The sequence below is a fragment of the Macrotis lagotis genome, chromosome 5 (assembly GCF_037893015.1).
Source record: "Macrotis lagotis isolate mMagLag1 chromosome 5, bilby.v1.9.chrom.fasta, whole genome shotgun sequence".
Lineage (NCBI taxonomy): Eukaryota > Metazoa > Chordata > Mammalia > Peramelemorphia > Peramelidae > Macrotis > Macrotis lagotis.
This window is the reverse complement of record NC_133662.1, coordinates 120,301,668-120,317,159: the sequence shown is the minus strand read 5'-3', so window position 1 is coordinate 120,317,159 and position 15,492 is coordinate 120,301,668. Positions and strand designations below refer to the sequence as shown.

The 15,492-nt window shown below is 36.3% G+C and overlaps 1 protein-coding gene across 3 annotated transcripts in view; it reads right to left on the bottom strand.

Moving 5' to 3' along the window:
• The window catches only part of DSE (dermatan sulfate epimerase), a 98,098-nt gene that overhangs the window by 11,358 nt on the left and 71,248 nt on the right, over positions 1–15,492 (bottom strand). For all 3 annotated transcript variants that reach the window (XM_074187408.1, XM_074187409.1, XM_074187411.1), the window contains one exon: positions 7,694–7,947. In XM_074187408.1, the coding sequence (XP_074043509.1) occupies positions 7,694–7,947 (254 nt within the window). The remainder of the gene's footprint in view (positions 1–7,693; positions 7,948–15,492) is intronic.

Sequence of the window (15,492 nt, the reverse complement as noted above, 5' to 3'; positions counted from 1 at the left end):
ACTTAGATTCCTGCTCTATCAATGACAAGCAGAGACCAAACTACCATTGGTCAGGCATGTTATAGTAAGGATTTTTTTCATGTATAAATAAGATTAGCTGTTCCTGAAATTAGAATCTGTGATTCAGTTTGGGGACTTCTTCATGGTCCTTTTATACCTCAACTAATAGCCAATATGAACTGTTGTGACTGGATTAAGCTCAAAGACTGGTGGTAAATCTTTCTGAACTCAAGTTCGTCCTTTGGCTACAAAGACACACCTTGTTTTCAGGCCCATTCTTGAGTGAAGACATCATTTGTGATGTTACTGGTTCTCTTCAAAACAATGACAACAACCTGAAGCCTTCTCAGTTTAGCAGAATTTGGAACTTGTACTCCAGGACATAGCATTCAACAAACCAGAGTCACCTCTACATCATAACATGACATCACAGAAAGACTTCAATTGAGAATACTAGCATTTTTGCCAATAATATTTGTTCATAAGTAGTATGTGGCTTTATGTTTGTGAGAAAATAGTTATATATCAAGCAATTATTGCACTAAATTTCATTAAATTAGGAACAGCAGTTGAAAATACCACCCTTCCTTTTTCAAACCATATTAAATAAAATTCAATCATAGTGTTTGTTTTACAAGTTTAATAGTATTGCTGGTGGAAATGGAGAGGTACATAGCTAATGTACATAGCTAAGGATATACCATATTATCAACAAGGATTTATGTAGGAGAAACTGTTAAAGGATGTCATCGGGGCGGAGCCAAGATGGCAACAAGAAGGGATCTAGTCTTAGGAGCTCTCTGATAAAATTCATCAGCTAAGGACTCTAACTAAACTTTCGAGAGACAGAACCCACAAAGGGTCCCAGTGAGGCAGTTCTCCTACTCAAGGTAACCTGGAAAAGAGCTGAAAGGCTCTGCTCCCCGGGATTGGAGAGGCGGCCGGCCAGAAGGGTGGCCCGCCAGAGCCAAAGAACCTCAGCCTCCCAGAGGCAGCCCCAGGGCGCTGGGAGTCTCAACTCACAGCAGTGGGGGAGTCTCCTGAGCTGCACCCCAAGGAGCACCAGGCACAAAATGGGGGAACAGCGGGGGACCTCTGCCAGAGCAAGCACATGGAGCCCAGCCCTCAGGACACACAGGGAGCAGCATGGTCTTTCCCCAGCCCTGATCCAGGAAACAGAAGCAGGCAGAGCCTGTAAGCAGGAGCACCCAGGGCATGAGCCCATTGAGCTGAGGGAGGGGAGTGAAGAGAGAGAGACTGCCAAGGTCTGTCCTCTGCCTCTGGAACAGGACTCTGGGGCTCTGACCACATTCAGATCCTGATCGCAGTCTAGGCCCCCCCCATAGAACAGCAGGGCCCCCCCCCCCTCAGCCCCTTGGCAGAGGGGGCCGCTTATGGTCATTCACAGACCAGGAGGGAGGACAGAGCCTCACACACTGAGACCCTTGTGGGAGTGTCCCAAAAGCTCAAGAAACACCCCAAACCAGGCCCAGGCTGGGAAAATGAGCAAGCAGAGAAACAAAAAGAAGACTATTGAGAAATATTTTGTAAATGAGCCCAAGAAGGACCAAAATACTCAGTCTGAAGATGAGGAAGCATAAGCTTCTGCATCTAAAGACTCCAAGAAAAACAGAAATTGGGCTCAGGCTATGACAGAGCTCAAAAAAGACTTTGAAAATCAAATGAGGGAGTTGGAAGAAAAACTGGGAAAAGAAAGGAGAGAGGTGCAGGAAAAACATGAAAATGAAGTCAGCAGCTTAGGCAAGGAAATCCAAAAAAATGCTGAAGAAAATACCATGCTAAAAAACAGCTTAGGTCAAATGGATAAAACAGTTCAAAAAGTTATTGAGGAGAAGAATGCTTTAAAAAGCAAAATTAGCCAGATGGAAAAAGAGATAAGAAAACTCTCTGAGGAGAACAAATACTTCAGACAAAGAATAGAATTCAGGGAGATTGATGAATTTACCAGAAATCAGGAATCAATACTTCAAAAACAAAAAAAGAAAAATTAGAAGAAAATGTGAAATATCTCATTGAAAAAACAACTGATATGGAAAACAGACTTAGGAAACATAATTTAAAAATTATTGGAATACCTGAAAGTCATGATCAGGAAAAGAGCCTTGACATCATTTTCAAAGAATTACTACAGGAAAATTGCCCTGATATTCTAGAAGCAGAGGGCAAAATAGAAATGGAGAGAATCCACCGATCCCCCCGAGAAAGAGATCCCAAAAAACCAACCCCGAGGAATATTATAGCCAAGTTCCAGAACTCCCAAGTCAAAGAGAAAATATTACAAGCAGCCAGAAGGACACAGTTCAAATATCGTGGAGCTGCAGTCAGGATCACACAGGACTTAGCAGCAACTACATTGGAAGCTCGTAGGGCTTGGAATACAATATACTGGAAGGCAAGAGAGCTTAGAATGCAGCCAAGAATGAACTACCCAGCAAGGCTGAATGTCCTCTTCTAGGGAAAAAGATGGACTTTCAATGAACCAGGGGAATTTCAAAAGTTCCTTTTGGAATGGCCAGAGCTGAACAGAAGGCTTGATCTTCAGATACAGGACTCAGGTGAAGCATGGAGATTGGAGGAGGGGGGGGGGGGATATGAGGGACTTAATGAGGATGAACTGCATGTATTCCTGCATAGAAAATGACACTGATAATACTCATATGAACCTTCTCAGTTAATAAAGCAGATAGAGAGAGCTTTTATAGATGAAGCACAGGAGAAAGCTGAATTAGAAGATAAAATATGGTGTAAAAATGGAGTCAATAGAAAAAAAGGGAAATGGAATGGGAGAAAGAAAAAGGAGAGGGGGAATAGTCCAAGATATTTCACATAAGATTTTTTTTTTATTACAATGAGCTATTGCAATGATATGGAAGGGGGAGGCAAGGGGGAATGAGGGAAACTTTGCTCTCATCTGAGATGGCTAGGAGAGGAAACAGCAAATATACTCAATGGGGTATAGACATCTGGAGTAAGAAGGAGGGGGGAGCAGGGGGAAGGGGTGGGGATGTGAATAAAGGAGGAGAGGATAGACCATGGGGGGAGAGTGGTCAGATATAACACATTTTCTTTCTTACTTCTTGCAAGGGGCTGGGAATGGAAGGCCTGCCTAGGACCACAGGGCCAGGTGGATTCGGGGTCTAAGGGGTGGTATGGGGGCTCAGGGCTTCTTGGCCCCAGGACCAGGGATCTGTCTGCTGCGTCACTCAGTGACCCTACAGCAGAGTCAGAGTGAAAGGAGAGAGAAAATGGAGTACATGGTAGTGGAGAAATAAGAAAGGAGGGAGTTGCGATCAGCAATGGCAACGGTGGAAAAATATGGAAATAACTTTTGTGATGGACTTATCAGCCACCCCTATTATTATTACTATTTTATTTTATTTTGGGTCTTTTTTTTCTTTCTTTTTTTTTTTTTTTTGCAGGGCAGTGGGGATCGGGTGGCTTGCATATCACATGGCTGGGTGATTGTTGGGTTTACGAGGCTGGATATGGACACGGGTGCTCGCGGCTCCAGGGCTGGTGCTTTGTCCATTGCGCCACCTGGTCATACCTACAATTATTACTATTATTATTTTTTTATTTTAATGTTTTTCTCTCCCCTTTACTTTTTTCACCCAAATAAGTCTATCTATATTCATGGGGGAGGAGGGGTATTTTGTTTACTTGTAAACAAGAATATTTTATTAATGTAAAAAAAACATTTGTACAAAATGAGAATAAAAAATAAATTTAAAAGAAAAAAAGGATGTCATCAGAGAGATATATAGATGAAAAAAGTCATCATGTAGTGAGAGTAAGGGAATTAATAAATAGATGGTATATTCCACAAGAATCCAAGCAATTTCAAGAGACCAAGAAGATGTTCCCCAGTATACTGGGTGTACCTTCTTTTGGAGGATTCATAGGACACTGAGAAAAATCACACAAGATGAGGAAGCATGGAAGATTTGTAATCTTCCCAGATATGGAGAATATTCATATCAAAGGAATCAGGGATTCATAGACTAAGGTAGAAAGACAGCAAAGTATCACTGTAATATAGAATCTAAATGTGGGTTCTTGAAATGTGAATCTGTCTGTCTTTTACATGAGATTTCTGGATTCTCTTCCTAATGCAAGGTGTGGATCTGACTATTCCTTTTTCTAGCACAATCTTTGAGATTAAGCAATCTCTTTCCCTTTGAAGTTTAAATAGATTATTTCTAGTAAATCAGTTGTTTCCTGTTTGATCAGAATCAGATCCATAACAGTTATTTCCCTTAGGTGCTTGGTGCAGAATGAAATTATCATTAAAGATAAATTCCAGTTTGGATAATTTAAGTTCCCCATCCCTATGATATCATATCTCTTGGATGGGTTTTGAATTGTTTGCCAGTTACTTTATCTATTCCTTCCTTCTTTCTAAGTGCTTCGTTGTATATTCTTGCTACAATGTTATATGGCTCTTCTGTTGCTATTCACTCAAATGTTTTTTCATCATACTTTATCTCTTCTTGGATTTGCTCATATGAACGAATATATGTAATTATATATAATATTTATATATATTCATTCTTATGGGAACATAATATAATGCTATTTTATTTATAATATATTTATACTATAATATAAAATGCTATTCTACCATTTTATATATTTTATTAATTTTGATTAATTTATATACCAACATAAGAAAGGTGGCATGGGGTAGAGAGCAACTGCCTCAGAGTCAGGAGGAAAGTCAGTTAGTGGCTGAAAGAAGACTCCAATCCCATTTCTGATACATGCAAGTTGTTTGACTCTGGGAAAGGTCACAGAATTTGTCAATTCTACTCCTCCCCAACCTCCCCAGGGGATTGAACTGCACAGAAAGAGTTTCTTCCCTGAAAGTTTCTTATTTCTGGACACATACACACATCCATATTACAATTATGAATTTCATTACTCCAATTCTCAGTGATACCTCTGAGATTAATTTTTTTCTTACATTAGGTTCTCTTGTTCATTTTATTATCCATCCTTGATTCATTTGCATATAAGCAAATGAAGTTGTTTCACTACTGACTCTCTTCTTGGATAGCATGAACTCAGTACTGTTCTGGTTCTTATGCTGTTCCCACCATATTCTCTTTGTAACTGGATTGGCACATATATATGGTTGGTTTGCTTCCTCTCTTTTTAGTATAAGATCTCAATTTGATCATATTCATTGTACTGCAGGGAAATGGTGTTTTTAACCAGTCTTTGTTGGGTACCTTATTTGCTTGTCCAAATCTATATTTTACTCATAAAATATAGTCTAGAAATCCAAATTCTTTCTCAGAAACCATTGACTCTTAAACAGTTTCTCCTTTCTGAAAATCTCATCTGTTTTTTTAAAGCCTCTAGCTTCAAAAGATAGTAGTGGTGAAAACATTACCTTCCTCTTTGAACAATAGTGCTGACATACAAAATGCTTATTTTTTTCTAGGCTCCATATTGGCTACCACTCTTCTACTAAAATTTTTCATATATTATGATTTTTAAGTTCTATTTTAATATATAATAGTTTCTAAGATTATATTTAATTACCTTAGGTTGGTGAGATTTTAGCACATAAGCTTCTTGAGAGTAGCATTTGTTTCATTCCCAATATTTCTATTCCCAACATCTAGCACAGTGTTTACTACTGTGGTGGTTAATAGGTAGTTAATAAATGCTTGCTTGACTGGGAGGCATTCTAGTCCTTGATGAGATTAGATAGATACCCAGTCTTCCTGATGGAGATTTAAGACACATTCTATATGCATGAGATTTAGAGAGGTCCTAGTCTCAGAAGCAACACTCCTTTGTTGAGTTATTTTTTACATTTAGCCAATCTCTTCCAGTTCACATTGATTCTCAATGAATTTTTTTTGTAGGGAGTGATGATTTCTGACCTTGTCCTCAGTTTCTCATATTGTAGTTGCCCTTTATTCAGGAACTATTGTACGCTATATTGTATAAACTTTGTCCTGAAGAAACTATTGGGGAGAAAGGAAAAGCACATATAAATCAACATGTCCAAAAGTATTATACTTGATAATTCTCCATATGAGCTTATAGAGCTATATTTGCCATATATATATATATATATATATATATATATATATATATATATATATATATATTGAGGTCAATGAAGCAAACTTTATATTCTATAAGTAACAGTATTGTTAATCCATCAAAATAGCAGATAACAGATTTTTTTAAGACTCAAAAGGTATTTTTTTTAAATCAAAGCTATCCCTATTTTTGATTTGAAGAGAAAAAATGATAGTCAGAGAAATGAAATGACTTAATTAAGGTTGCACTATTACTTAGTAACAGAATAAGAACAAAGAAGGAGGGGGAGGAGGAGGAAGAGGAGGAGAGCTAACATTTATACAGTGCTTGCTCTGTTCCTGGTTCCATACTGTGTTTTACAATTATTATCTCATTTGATCTTCACAATACTACTAGGAATTAGGTATTATTATTATTAATCTTCTGTTATAGATGATGAAATGGAGGCATGAGTTGTAACTTGTCTAGGACCACATAGCTACTAAGTGTCTGAGGCTGGATTTGAACTCAAGTTTTACTGACTCCCAAGGACCAGTGCTTTACCCACTGTGCCACCCAGCTGCCCCCAACCTAGTATTACTTTCCAATAGTTTTTCTGATATATCATACTGCTCCTCCAGATAAGACCTTGAAATTCATTACATTTATCAAGGGGAAGGAAAGGAAAGAGCAGTTCTCTCCTATTTATATTTTCCTGAGGAGAATATTAAAATTAATTTCCATTCCAAGGGTACATACTGTAAATAAGGGATAGAAAGGGAAACTAGACTGGGATAAAATCCTCAATATGAATAATATCCATAGGAATAACTAATATCTTAACACACTGACTTTTTTCCTAGCATCCAGCATACTTTGATTATTTTAAGAGTTCCATATGATTGCAACTTCCTAATTATTTTAAAAATAACAAAAAGAAAGTCATCACATAACTCCATAATGTATCTCAGGCCCCACACTTGTTATGAAACCCAAGTTCAAATCTTGCTTCAGATTCTTACTGGCTATGTGACCATGGGCAAGTCACTTAACCACTTTGGGAATTTGTTTCCTCATCTGTTAAAAAGATGTTGGATTCAGTGATTTCTAAGACCTTTTATAGTTCTAAATCTGTGATTTTCTTATTGGTTCAATGAGTCCTCCCTAGAATAAAATGGATTGAAAGACTGGCAGTCATTCTGTAAGCTCAGGTTGATGTCTACAAAGGAAGAATGAAGAAATATGTTGATAATTATCCAATGAGCTTGAGGAGTCTGGACAGCTAATTCAAATCACTTCTAAATGAACTTTTTAACCCCAGGCAGCTGTCTTCACTGCCAAAATTCGCTGGATAATAGCCAAATCTTCATTCTACTTTTTGTTCTAACTATGTAGCCTAAGGAAATAATAATAATAATACCATATACAATAGATTAAAGTTAGTTTCATTCACAATAAAATGAGAAAAATACAACTTTGAATTAGCTGGTACATGTCCTATGGTGACTCCATGTCTGAGTACCAAAGTATAGTATAAAGAGTGAGTAGTTGGAATCATTCCTGCTCAGGAAATGGCAAATAGGATGTATGCAAGCATCATCTCTCTGTTCCCTTATCTGCATTCAATACACACCTTGATTCATCAGAATCAGGCTTCCTGTCAGTAGGGCCATACAATTGGTAGGCTGGTGATTGTGCAGGTATTGAAATCCCCATCCTCGGCGGTATGATGTTTCATACATATATCCTGAGGCATTGGCAATCACTTCAAGAAACTTCTCTTGTTGGGTCTTGCTCAGGTAGTTGAACAGGAAGTCATAGGCAGTGGCAAAACCAACCAGAGAATGAGCAAGGGGGACCTCATCCCAAGGAGCATCTTTCACTAGCCTGCAAAAGAGAAAGCAGTGTATTGGTAAACAACCTAATTCACAGAAGCTTTCATCACACTTCTGGGATACAAATTTATAGAACTCATATATCTAAGGCAATATATTTAAAGGGCTTATGATTATGCAACCAAATGATACCTTCTTTTTTGAAAAATGTGCTGAATATATTAAAAGTGATGTTAGCAAACACTTTCAGCCCTTGGACTTCTGGAACTAAAAAAGTTTGAGACAAGTTGTTTTTAGTAATAAGTCAAGATAACAGTTTCTCTCTGTGTTTTTGTGTGTGTGTGTGTGTGTGTGTGTGTGTGTGTGTGTGTGTGTGAGAGTGTGTGTGTGTGTGTGTAGCTAAGGGTGAGGAATACAAAGAGAAAAGATGAATAGTCCCTGTCTTCAAAGATCTTATATTTTATCAGAGTGAGAAACAATGAGTACATGGAAAATTAATACAATAATATAAACAAAGTAAAATTTTGCAATATGGTCATTAGAAATTAGAGAAATCACAATGAGATTCTTGTAGAACATAGTGAGTTTAGCTTTGAAAGAAGCTGTTTGCTAAGAAACGGAGAAGAGGTCATTCTAGGCAAGAGGTCAGTCAAGCTGTGCAAATGCATGGAGATAGAATATAGAATTTCACAAGTGAATTATAAGGCCTTACCATCTGCCTAGCCAGATTGAGATACAGTCAATGTGGGGATTTGTTACGAAGATTTTTTCCCTTCTCAGCTGAGGGTGGGAGGAGGGATTCTGTATAAAGAAGGAAATGTGACAAAGCTGCCAAAAGAAAAAAAATAGAAAAGGACAAGAAAGAAAATAAGGTCATTGAAAAATGTTTTTGAAATGAAAAGAGAACAGATGGAAGGCAAGAAAGAAATTATGAGCAGGCAGCTTTTAAAAGCTACATGTTGAATTTATCAAGTACTTTAAAAGAAAAGTAGCCTGTATTTTGTGGAGATGTAGATTTTGAAGTACAATCCTCTCTTTATATGGAAGGATACATTCCACTATGTTTTTTTGAAATTCTCATTTTGGTTTATGTTTGCTAAGTTCAGAATTTGTTTTTAATGTCTGGGGGAGTGGGGAAGGACTTTCCTTTATTCTAGGCCCTCCAGCCTTACCTTTTTGTTAGCCATTATACCCTCTGGACTTCCACAGGTGTTGCCATAGTATTTGTCAATATGCCCTAAAGATCATTAGACCTTTCCATTAACCTTGTATCTGAACTTTCTTTTTTGTTTCTCCAAATTAGGATGTGAACTCCTTGAGAGCAGGGACTGTTTCATTTTTTTACCAGTATCCCCAATACTTAACATATAAGTAGGAATTTAAATATTTTTTCATAAATTTATTTAAGCAGGCCAGCTGAGTCAAAATACAGAGCATGGAAAGCAATGCTTAATAAACCAGAGAGTTTCAAGTCCCTAATCTACCATTATGTGCGAATAAATATCACTTACTAATTTTCAATGATTGTGATCAAGATGAGAGCAAAGATTTTCTAATATTAGTACTTACTAATTCAATTCTGATCAAACTATATGTAATATAGTCAGTATTATTAGCATGTCAATATTGCTGGTTAATAGCTGAAATTAAGCTAGTTAATTCACAGCAACAATTTCTGTAATCACTTTCTTTTACATAAACAGTCATAAACAACAAAGATCTTCAAAACCTGTTCAGAAACATTTTTAAAAGTTTTCTTTCCAGAAAAAAAGGTTTTTTTCTGTGAAAATTTAGTTTCCAGGAATTGTATTTAACTTTGTCCCTCTTTCCTTTCCTTTCTTTCTCCCACAAGTACTTGAAGGATGCCTGCTATATGCATAGCATCCTACGAGGAACTGTATGGGACCAAGAACAAAGATACAAGCATATGTTCAAAGATTCTCCTTACCCTCTGCGTGGCATGACTAGACCACAGAACATTAACTCAGGAATTACCCATATGTTCATTCATATTGTCAATAGCTGATTAGCACCATCTATGGGACCTTGGGGCTAATAAGGCTAAGGTTTGTAAGTAAAATTACCACATGTACTAATAAATTTCCCTCTTTCTGTGGTCACAGATTAAACTAAGAAACCTGCTTATTGTTTATCCAGTGTTTTCCAGAAGAAGAACTAGACATAAGAGAATGTACATTAATTCCAACCTCTTGAAAAAAAAAACAACACTTTAGAGCACATGAATTAGATCAGTGGATAAGTAGCACCATCTTCAAAGCATCACAACATTTAAGAGCATGTTTGAATTTAACTGGTCTTGTAATTCTTTACCTGGGATCCATGAATTTGCTTTTTAAAAATATTATAATAATCATATTCCCATATAATTTGAAATGTAAAGTTTCCTTTAAAATCCTATGTTCTTATTTTATGCATTACTAATATTCTGAAGAATGAGTTCATAGACCCCTGATTCCCTATACAGCAACTTTGCATTATACTGTGTGTGGCATTATATGCAGATAAAGGGATGCAAACATACACCCCTATACAATGAACATAATATGATATAGATAACATACACATTAAGAAGGTATGTTATATGGAATATCTATTTATCTACAAAAATGAATATGTGTGTGAACTCTGCTTCTGTCATTTCATCAGCTTAAAGAACTCTCAGATAAGGAAAGATTGGCATCACGTTGGCATCTTTTCTGTAATTGACACTCCTAGAGATTAGTCTAGATGGCTAAAAGCTTAAATTATTCATCCAAGGTCACAAAACAAGCATGAATTTTTTCCCAGTTATTTCTGGCGAAGATTCAAGGCCAATATTCTATCCATTATATCATTCTGCTTGACTGCCTGTTTCTGTCTCTCTACTATGCCATGCTTATGTATATACACAGTTATGTCTAATGAAGATAGATTGAATTTTGTCGATCGTACTTGAATTTTGTCAATGCGTACTTATTTTTGATTAACCAAAGTACTTGTTTTAGTATTTCTACTGTAAACTATTTAAAATTGATAATACAATTATATAGATCACTATGACAAATATCATTCTTAAATGAAACTAGGCTTCATAATCATATTGTTTCCAAGTCCCCACTAATGACAGAAAATTTTTTCAGTTCATATTTCAACTCAGATATCCCTGACTTTGAGTGTTCTGTCCACTGCATCAACTAGCTGCCCCTAATTGTCAGAATACCAAGGCAATAATTTACTTCTATCTCTTTCAGAGCATTACAGGATTTAGAATTGGAAGGATTCCTTCATAATACAGGAGTAGAAATTCAGGTCAAGTAGACTGACTTCCCCATGAACATACATGTATGGTAGAACAGTGGAAGAGGTACCAGAAAGATCTGTATTCAGAGGACATGAGTTTTAAAGCTCATTTCTATCTGTATCATCCATCACTTTAGTTCTCTGGGTCTCAATTTCTCTTATCTTTCAAATGAAGGGATTGTATTAAGAGGACATATAAGATCCCTTATAGTTCTAAATCTAAAATCCTAAGATGCAGAGTTGAGATTTGAACCCATGTCTTCTAATCTTCAGTTCTCTGTGAGCAGATGGTTATATGCCTATCTCTCTTACAAAATGCTTTAAATGAATGGATTTAAAGTAGAAAATTAAATAGATGACTGTAGATACAGTAAAAAGCTCAGCTTTTAATATGGCACATAGAGTTATTTAAGTTCTGAAAAAAGATCTAATAGCAATTGTTTTCTAAGACCCTATGAAAGGTATACAAATGTATCAAACATGGTGCCTGGCAGCAATCTCCTGAATGAGGCCTGAACCAGATTAAAATATAATTGAAAAATACTTAATAAAATAAGCAACAATATAATAGAATATTATTAATATTAACATGTGGTTTTCTGTAGCCCACAATATTTAACAAAATATAATAATCCAATTGAACAAAAATATGCTAAATCTGTGGTTTTCTAAGTCAATATGCAGGCTATGTGATTTTGTGGTAGTTTGACACCCACCACTGGAATAGTAGAGAAAGAGAAGGATTTGGAGGCAGGAAGACCTGGGCTCAAGTTTCACTTCTGATATATATATATATATATATATATATATATATATATATATATATATATATATATATATATTGACTATGTGAACCTGTATAAATCACTGTCTGCCAAAGCAACTCTCTAAAACTCAAAGATGCAGAGAAAGTGACAACTTGAATTAGTGAAGACTATTCATATTAGAGAGTTTCCTAAATTAGTAATATCATTGATCAGTCCCTACCTTTTCACAACTATAAAACTCAAATTAAGTCCACTTTGTGTGAAAGAAAATTAAGAAATATTATATTAAACTATGGTAATATTATCCCCGAAGATTCAATAGGTACAGAATTTGTTTCATCAAATTACTTTTAGCTCCTGACAAAAGCATCTGTCAACTCTATTTTGGTACCAGTTTATTTAAGTGAATAGAACATTTCCATCATGATCACAGATAGAAAATTTTCAATATCTCAGGAGAAGAAAGTTTTGCTTAGTTGGAAACTGGCAGCATTGTTATTGGTAAAATGTAAATTCAGGATCTGGTGTTGATACTCTCAATGGCAATTTCATTGTTGACCATTTATACCATAAGTGATCACCTTGTGCTTTTTTTAAATGAAAATTATTTCTTATATTTAGCCAACATAAAAAACCTGTAGTTAATTAGGCACAAAAAGATAATTAATGTAGAATCACAGGCTACAGACTATGTTTACAAATGCGTGTGCTTTAATTAATGCAATTCCTTAACTAATTAATAGGTACTTATTGTGTAAATAGAATATTTCATATTCATAAGAAACTTTCAAGCATTGTTCTTAACTTTGACAGCAAAGCCTTGAGTTAAATGGGTTGAAGGGGTGGAATAGAAATGGGAACATGCATACTCAAAAAATAATGGTAAAAATGAAATATGCTATTACAGAAGAAAATGAAATAATCATTCAAACCTGAAGGGAAATTAGTCAATTGCAATTATTTGTAAAAATATAATTTATTGAAAGACAAACATCTGAAAAATCAATGAATCGGTATTCTTGGAAGAAACATCAATTTGAACAAATATTTAATAAGCACCTACTATATACACAATACTAAACTCCAAAAGGCAGAAAGTTATATGGGCCAGAGTGTTTGCTCCCATAGAATTTTCTGTTTAGAAGGAAGATAATGTTGCAAATGCAAATAAGGAATGCAAAATGGTAAATGGTAAATATGGAGCAGTGGATAAAGACTGGCCTTGTGATCAGGAGGATGGTAGTTTGAATTCAGCCTCTGACACTACTAGCTGTGTGATCTTGGACAAGTTACTTAATAAACTTGATTACCTCACATCCAGGGCCATCTTGAATCATCCTGATTCATATTGTGCCACTAGACCCAGATGGCTCTGGAGGAGAAGGTGAGGTTGGTGACTTAGCACAGCCCTCCTCACTCAAATTCAATTATTGTGCTTGTCATGGCATCACCTCCCTGATGTCATGGTCTTTTTGAAAATGAAGGGGTTGGGCGGCTAGGTGGCGTAGTGGATAAAGCACCAGCCTTGGAGTCAGGAATACCTGGGTTCTCAAATCCGGTCTCAGACACTTAATAATTACCTAGCTGTGTGGCCTTGGGCAAGCCACTTAAACCCCATTTGCCTTGCAAAAACCTTAAAAAAAAAAAAGAAAATGAAGGGGCAGCTGGGTAGTGCAGTGGATAGAGCACTGACCCTGGGGTCAGGAGGACCTGAGTTCAAATGTGATCTCAGACACTTAATAATTACCTAGCTGTGTAACCTTGGGCAAGTCACTTAACCCCCCCATTATCTTGCAAAAACAAAAGACAAAAACAAAAACAAAAACAAAAACAAAAACAAAAAAAAGAAAATGAAGGACAAACATTATTATTATAAATGAAATGCGATGTGAGGTCCAGAAGACTCTTCTTGAATTCAAATCTGCCTTCAAACATTTATTAACTGTTCGACCCTGGGCAAATCATTTAATCCTGTTTTCACCTCAATTTGCTCATCTGTAAAATTAGCTGGAGAAGGAAATGGCAAACCACTCCAGCATCTTTGCCAAGAAAACCCCAAATGGGGTTATGAAGAGTCATATATAACCAAAAATGACTAAACAAGAAAATGTGAGGTCCAAAGGTCAGGTCATTACTGATGGAAGTAAAAAACTTCCCAGGTGTAGGGAACAGTATGATTTAAAGCACAGAGATAAGTGAGAACTTCCTGAGGGAAGGTTTATAAACATCAGAACAGAATCTGTGCTGGGGTGGTTGATTTTTCCAAGTTAAGTCTGGTAACCCCATAGTTAAAATATGCTACACTGCAGAAATCTTATTGGCTTTTCACCGTGTAAGGAGCCTCTCCTTCTATCTGTATTACCTGTTGTTTTGGCTTAGAGTCAATTCCCATAAGTAGAATCACTTGCACCATAACCCTTTCTTCTTATCTTTACCTTATCTCTCACTTTTTCACAATTCTTGCCAAATGAACAAGTCAGCTGAGTTTTAGAGATCAAATCAATTTGTTATGTACTGTAGAATCTACTTAAAAGTTGAAACTGTTATTATAGCAGTTAGAAAGTGGTTAGAAAGTTTGATTGAAAGTGATAGTTTAGAGTTTTTACGCATCAACATTTGGTGAAACATTTCTCACACAGTGCAATCTTTAATAGTACAACAGAAAAAATGAATACTAGTTGGTGTCAGAAAAACCACAAATTCAAATTTCAGCTATACTTAAGGATTTCTCTAGGCCACAGTTTTCTCAACTGTAAAAATAAGGGGTTAGGTGGGATGATCTTTAAGGTCCCTTAAGGCTCTACATTGGTGATCCTAGAATCCTATATTAACTCTTAAGAGGTACTGAGATCCAAGAGATAGAAAAGTACCCCAAATTTGTGAAATGATATCTGTGCAAAGAAGAGAGGAGTGCTAGCATTCCCTGCTATACCAACAACCTAACAATGAACAAAACTAAAGATTATTTTTTAAATAAGTGTAACATGCTATGATTTATACTCCACACATGGTGTGTTCCAATTCATGAACCATACTCTCTATAAATTTTGGTTTATTCATCATTACTCAAGCACATAGTAAGTATTGATGCTTCTATATCTTTGATCATGATGATGTTCTATTTGCCCACAAAACACTAAGCATTTCACTTCCACTTCCACGTTGAAATCCAACCCATGTTTCAAGGTCTACTGCAAATGTTCTCTCTCTCTAGAAGGCTTGGTTGATTATCTCACTGTGAAATCATAGGTTGCTAGGATAATACATTTGGAGTTGGAAGAAGGCTTTGAAATCACTGAGTCTAGGGCAGCTAGATGGTGCAGTGGATAGAGCACCCATCCTGGAGTTGGGAGGACCTGAGTTTAAATCCAGCCTCAGACATTTAATAATTGCCTAGCTGTGTGACCTTAGGCAAGGCACTTAAGCCCACTGCCTTGCAAAAAACAAAAATGAATCATTGAGTCCAATTCCTTCATTTTATAGATGAGAAACTGAGCCTCGGTTCAAGTAGCCAGAAAGTGAAAAGACAA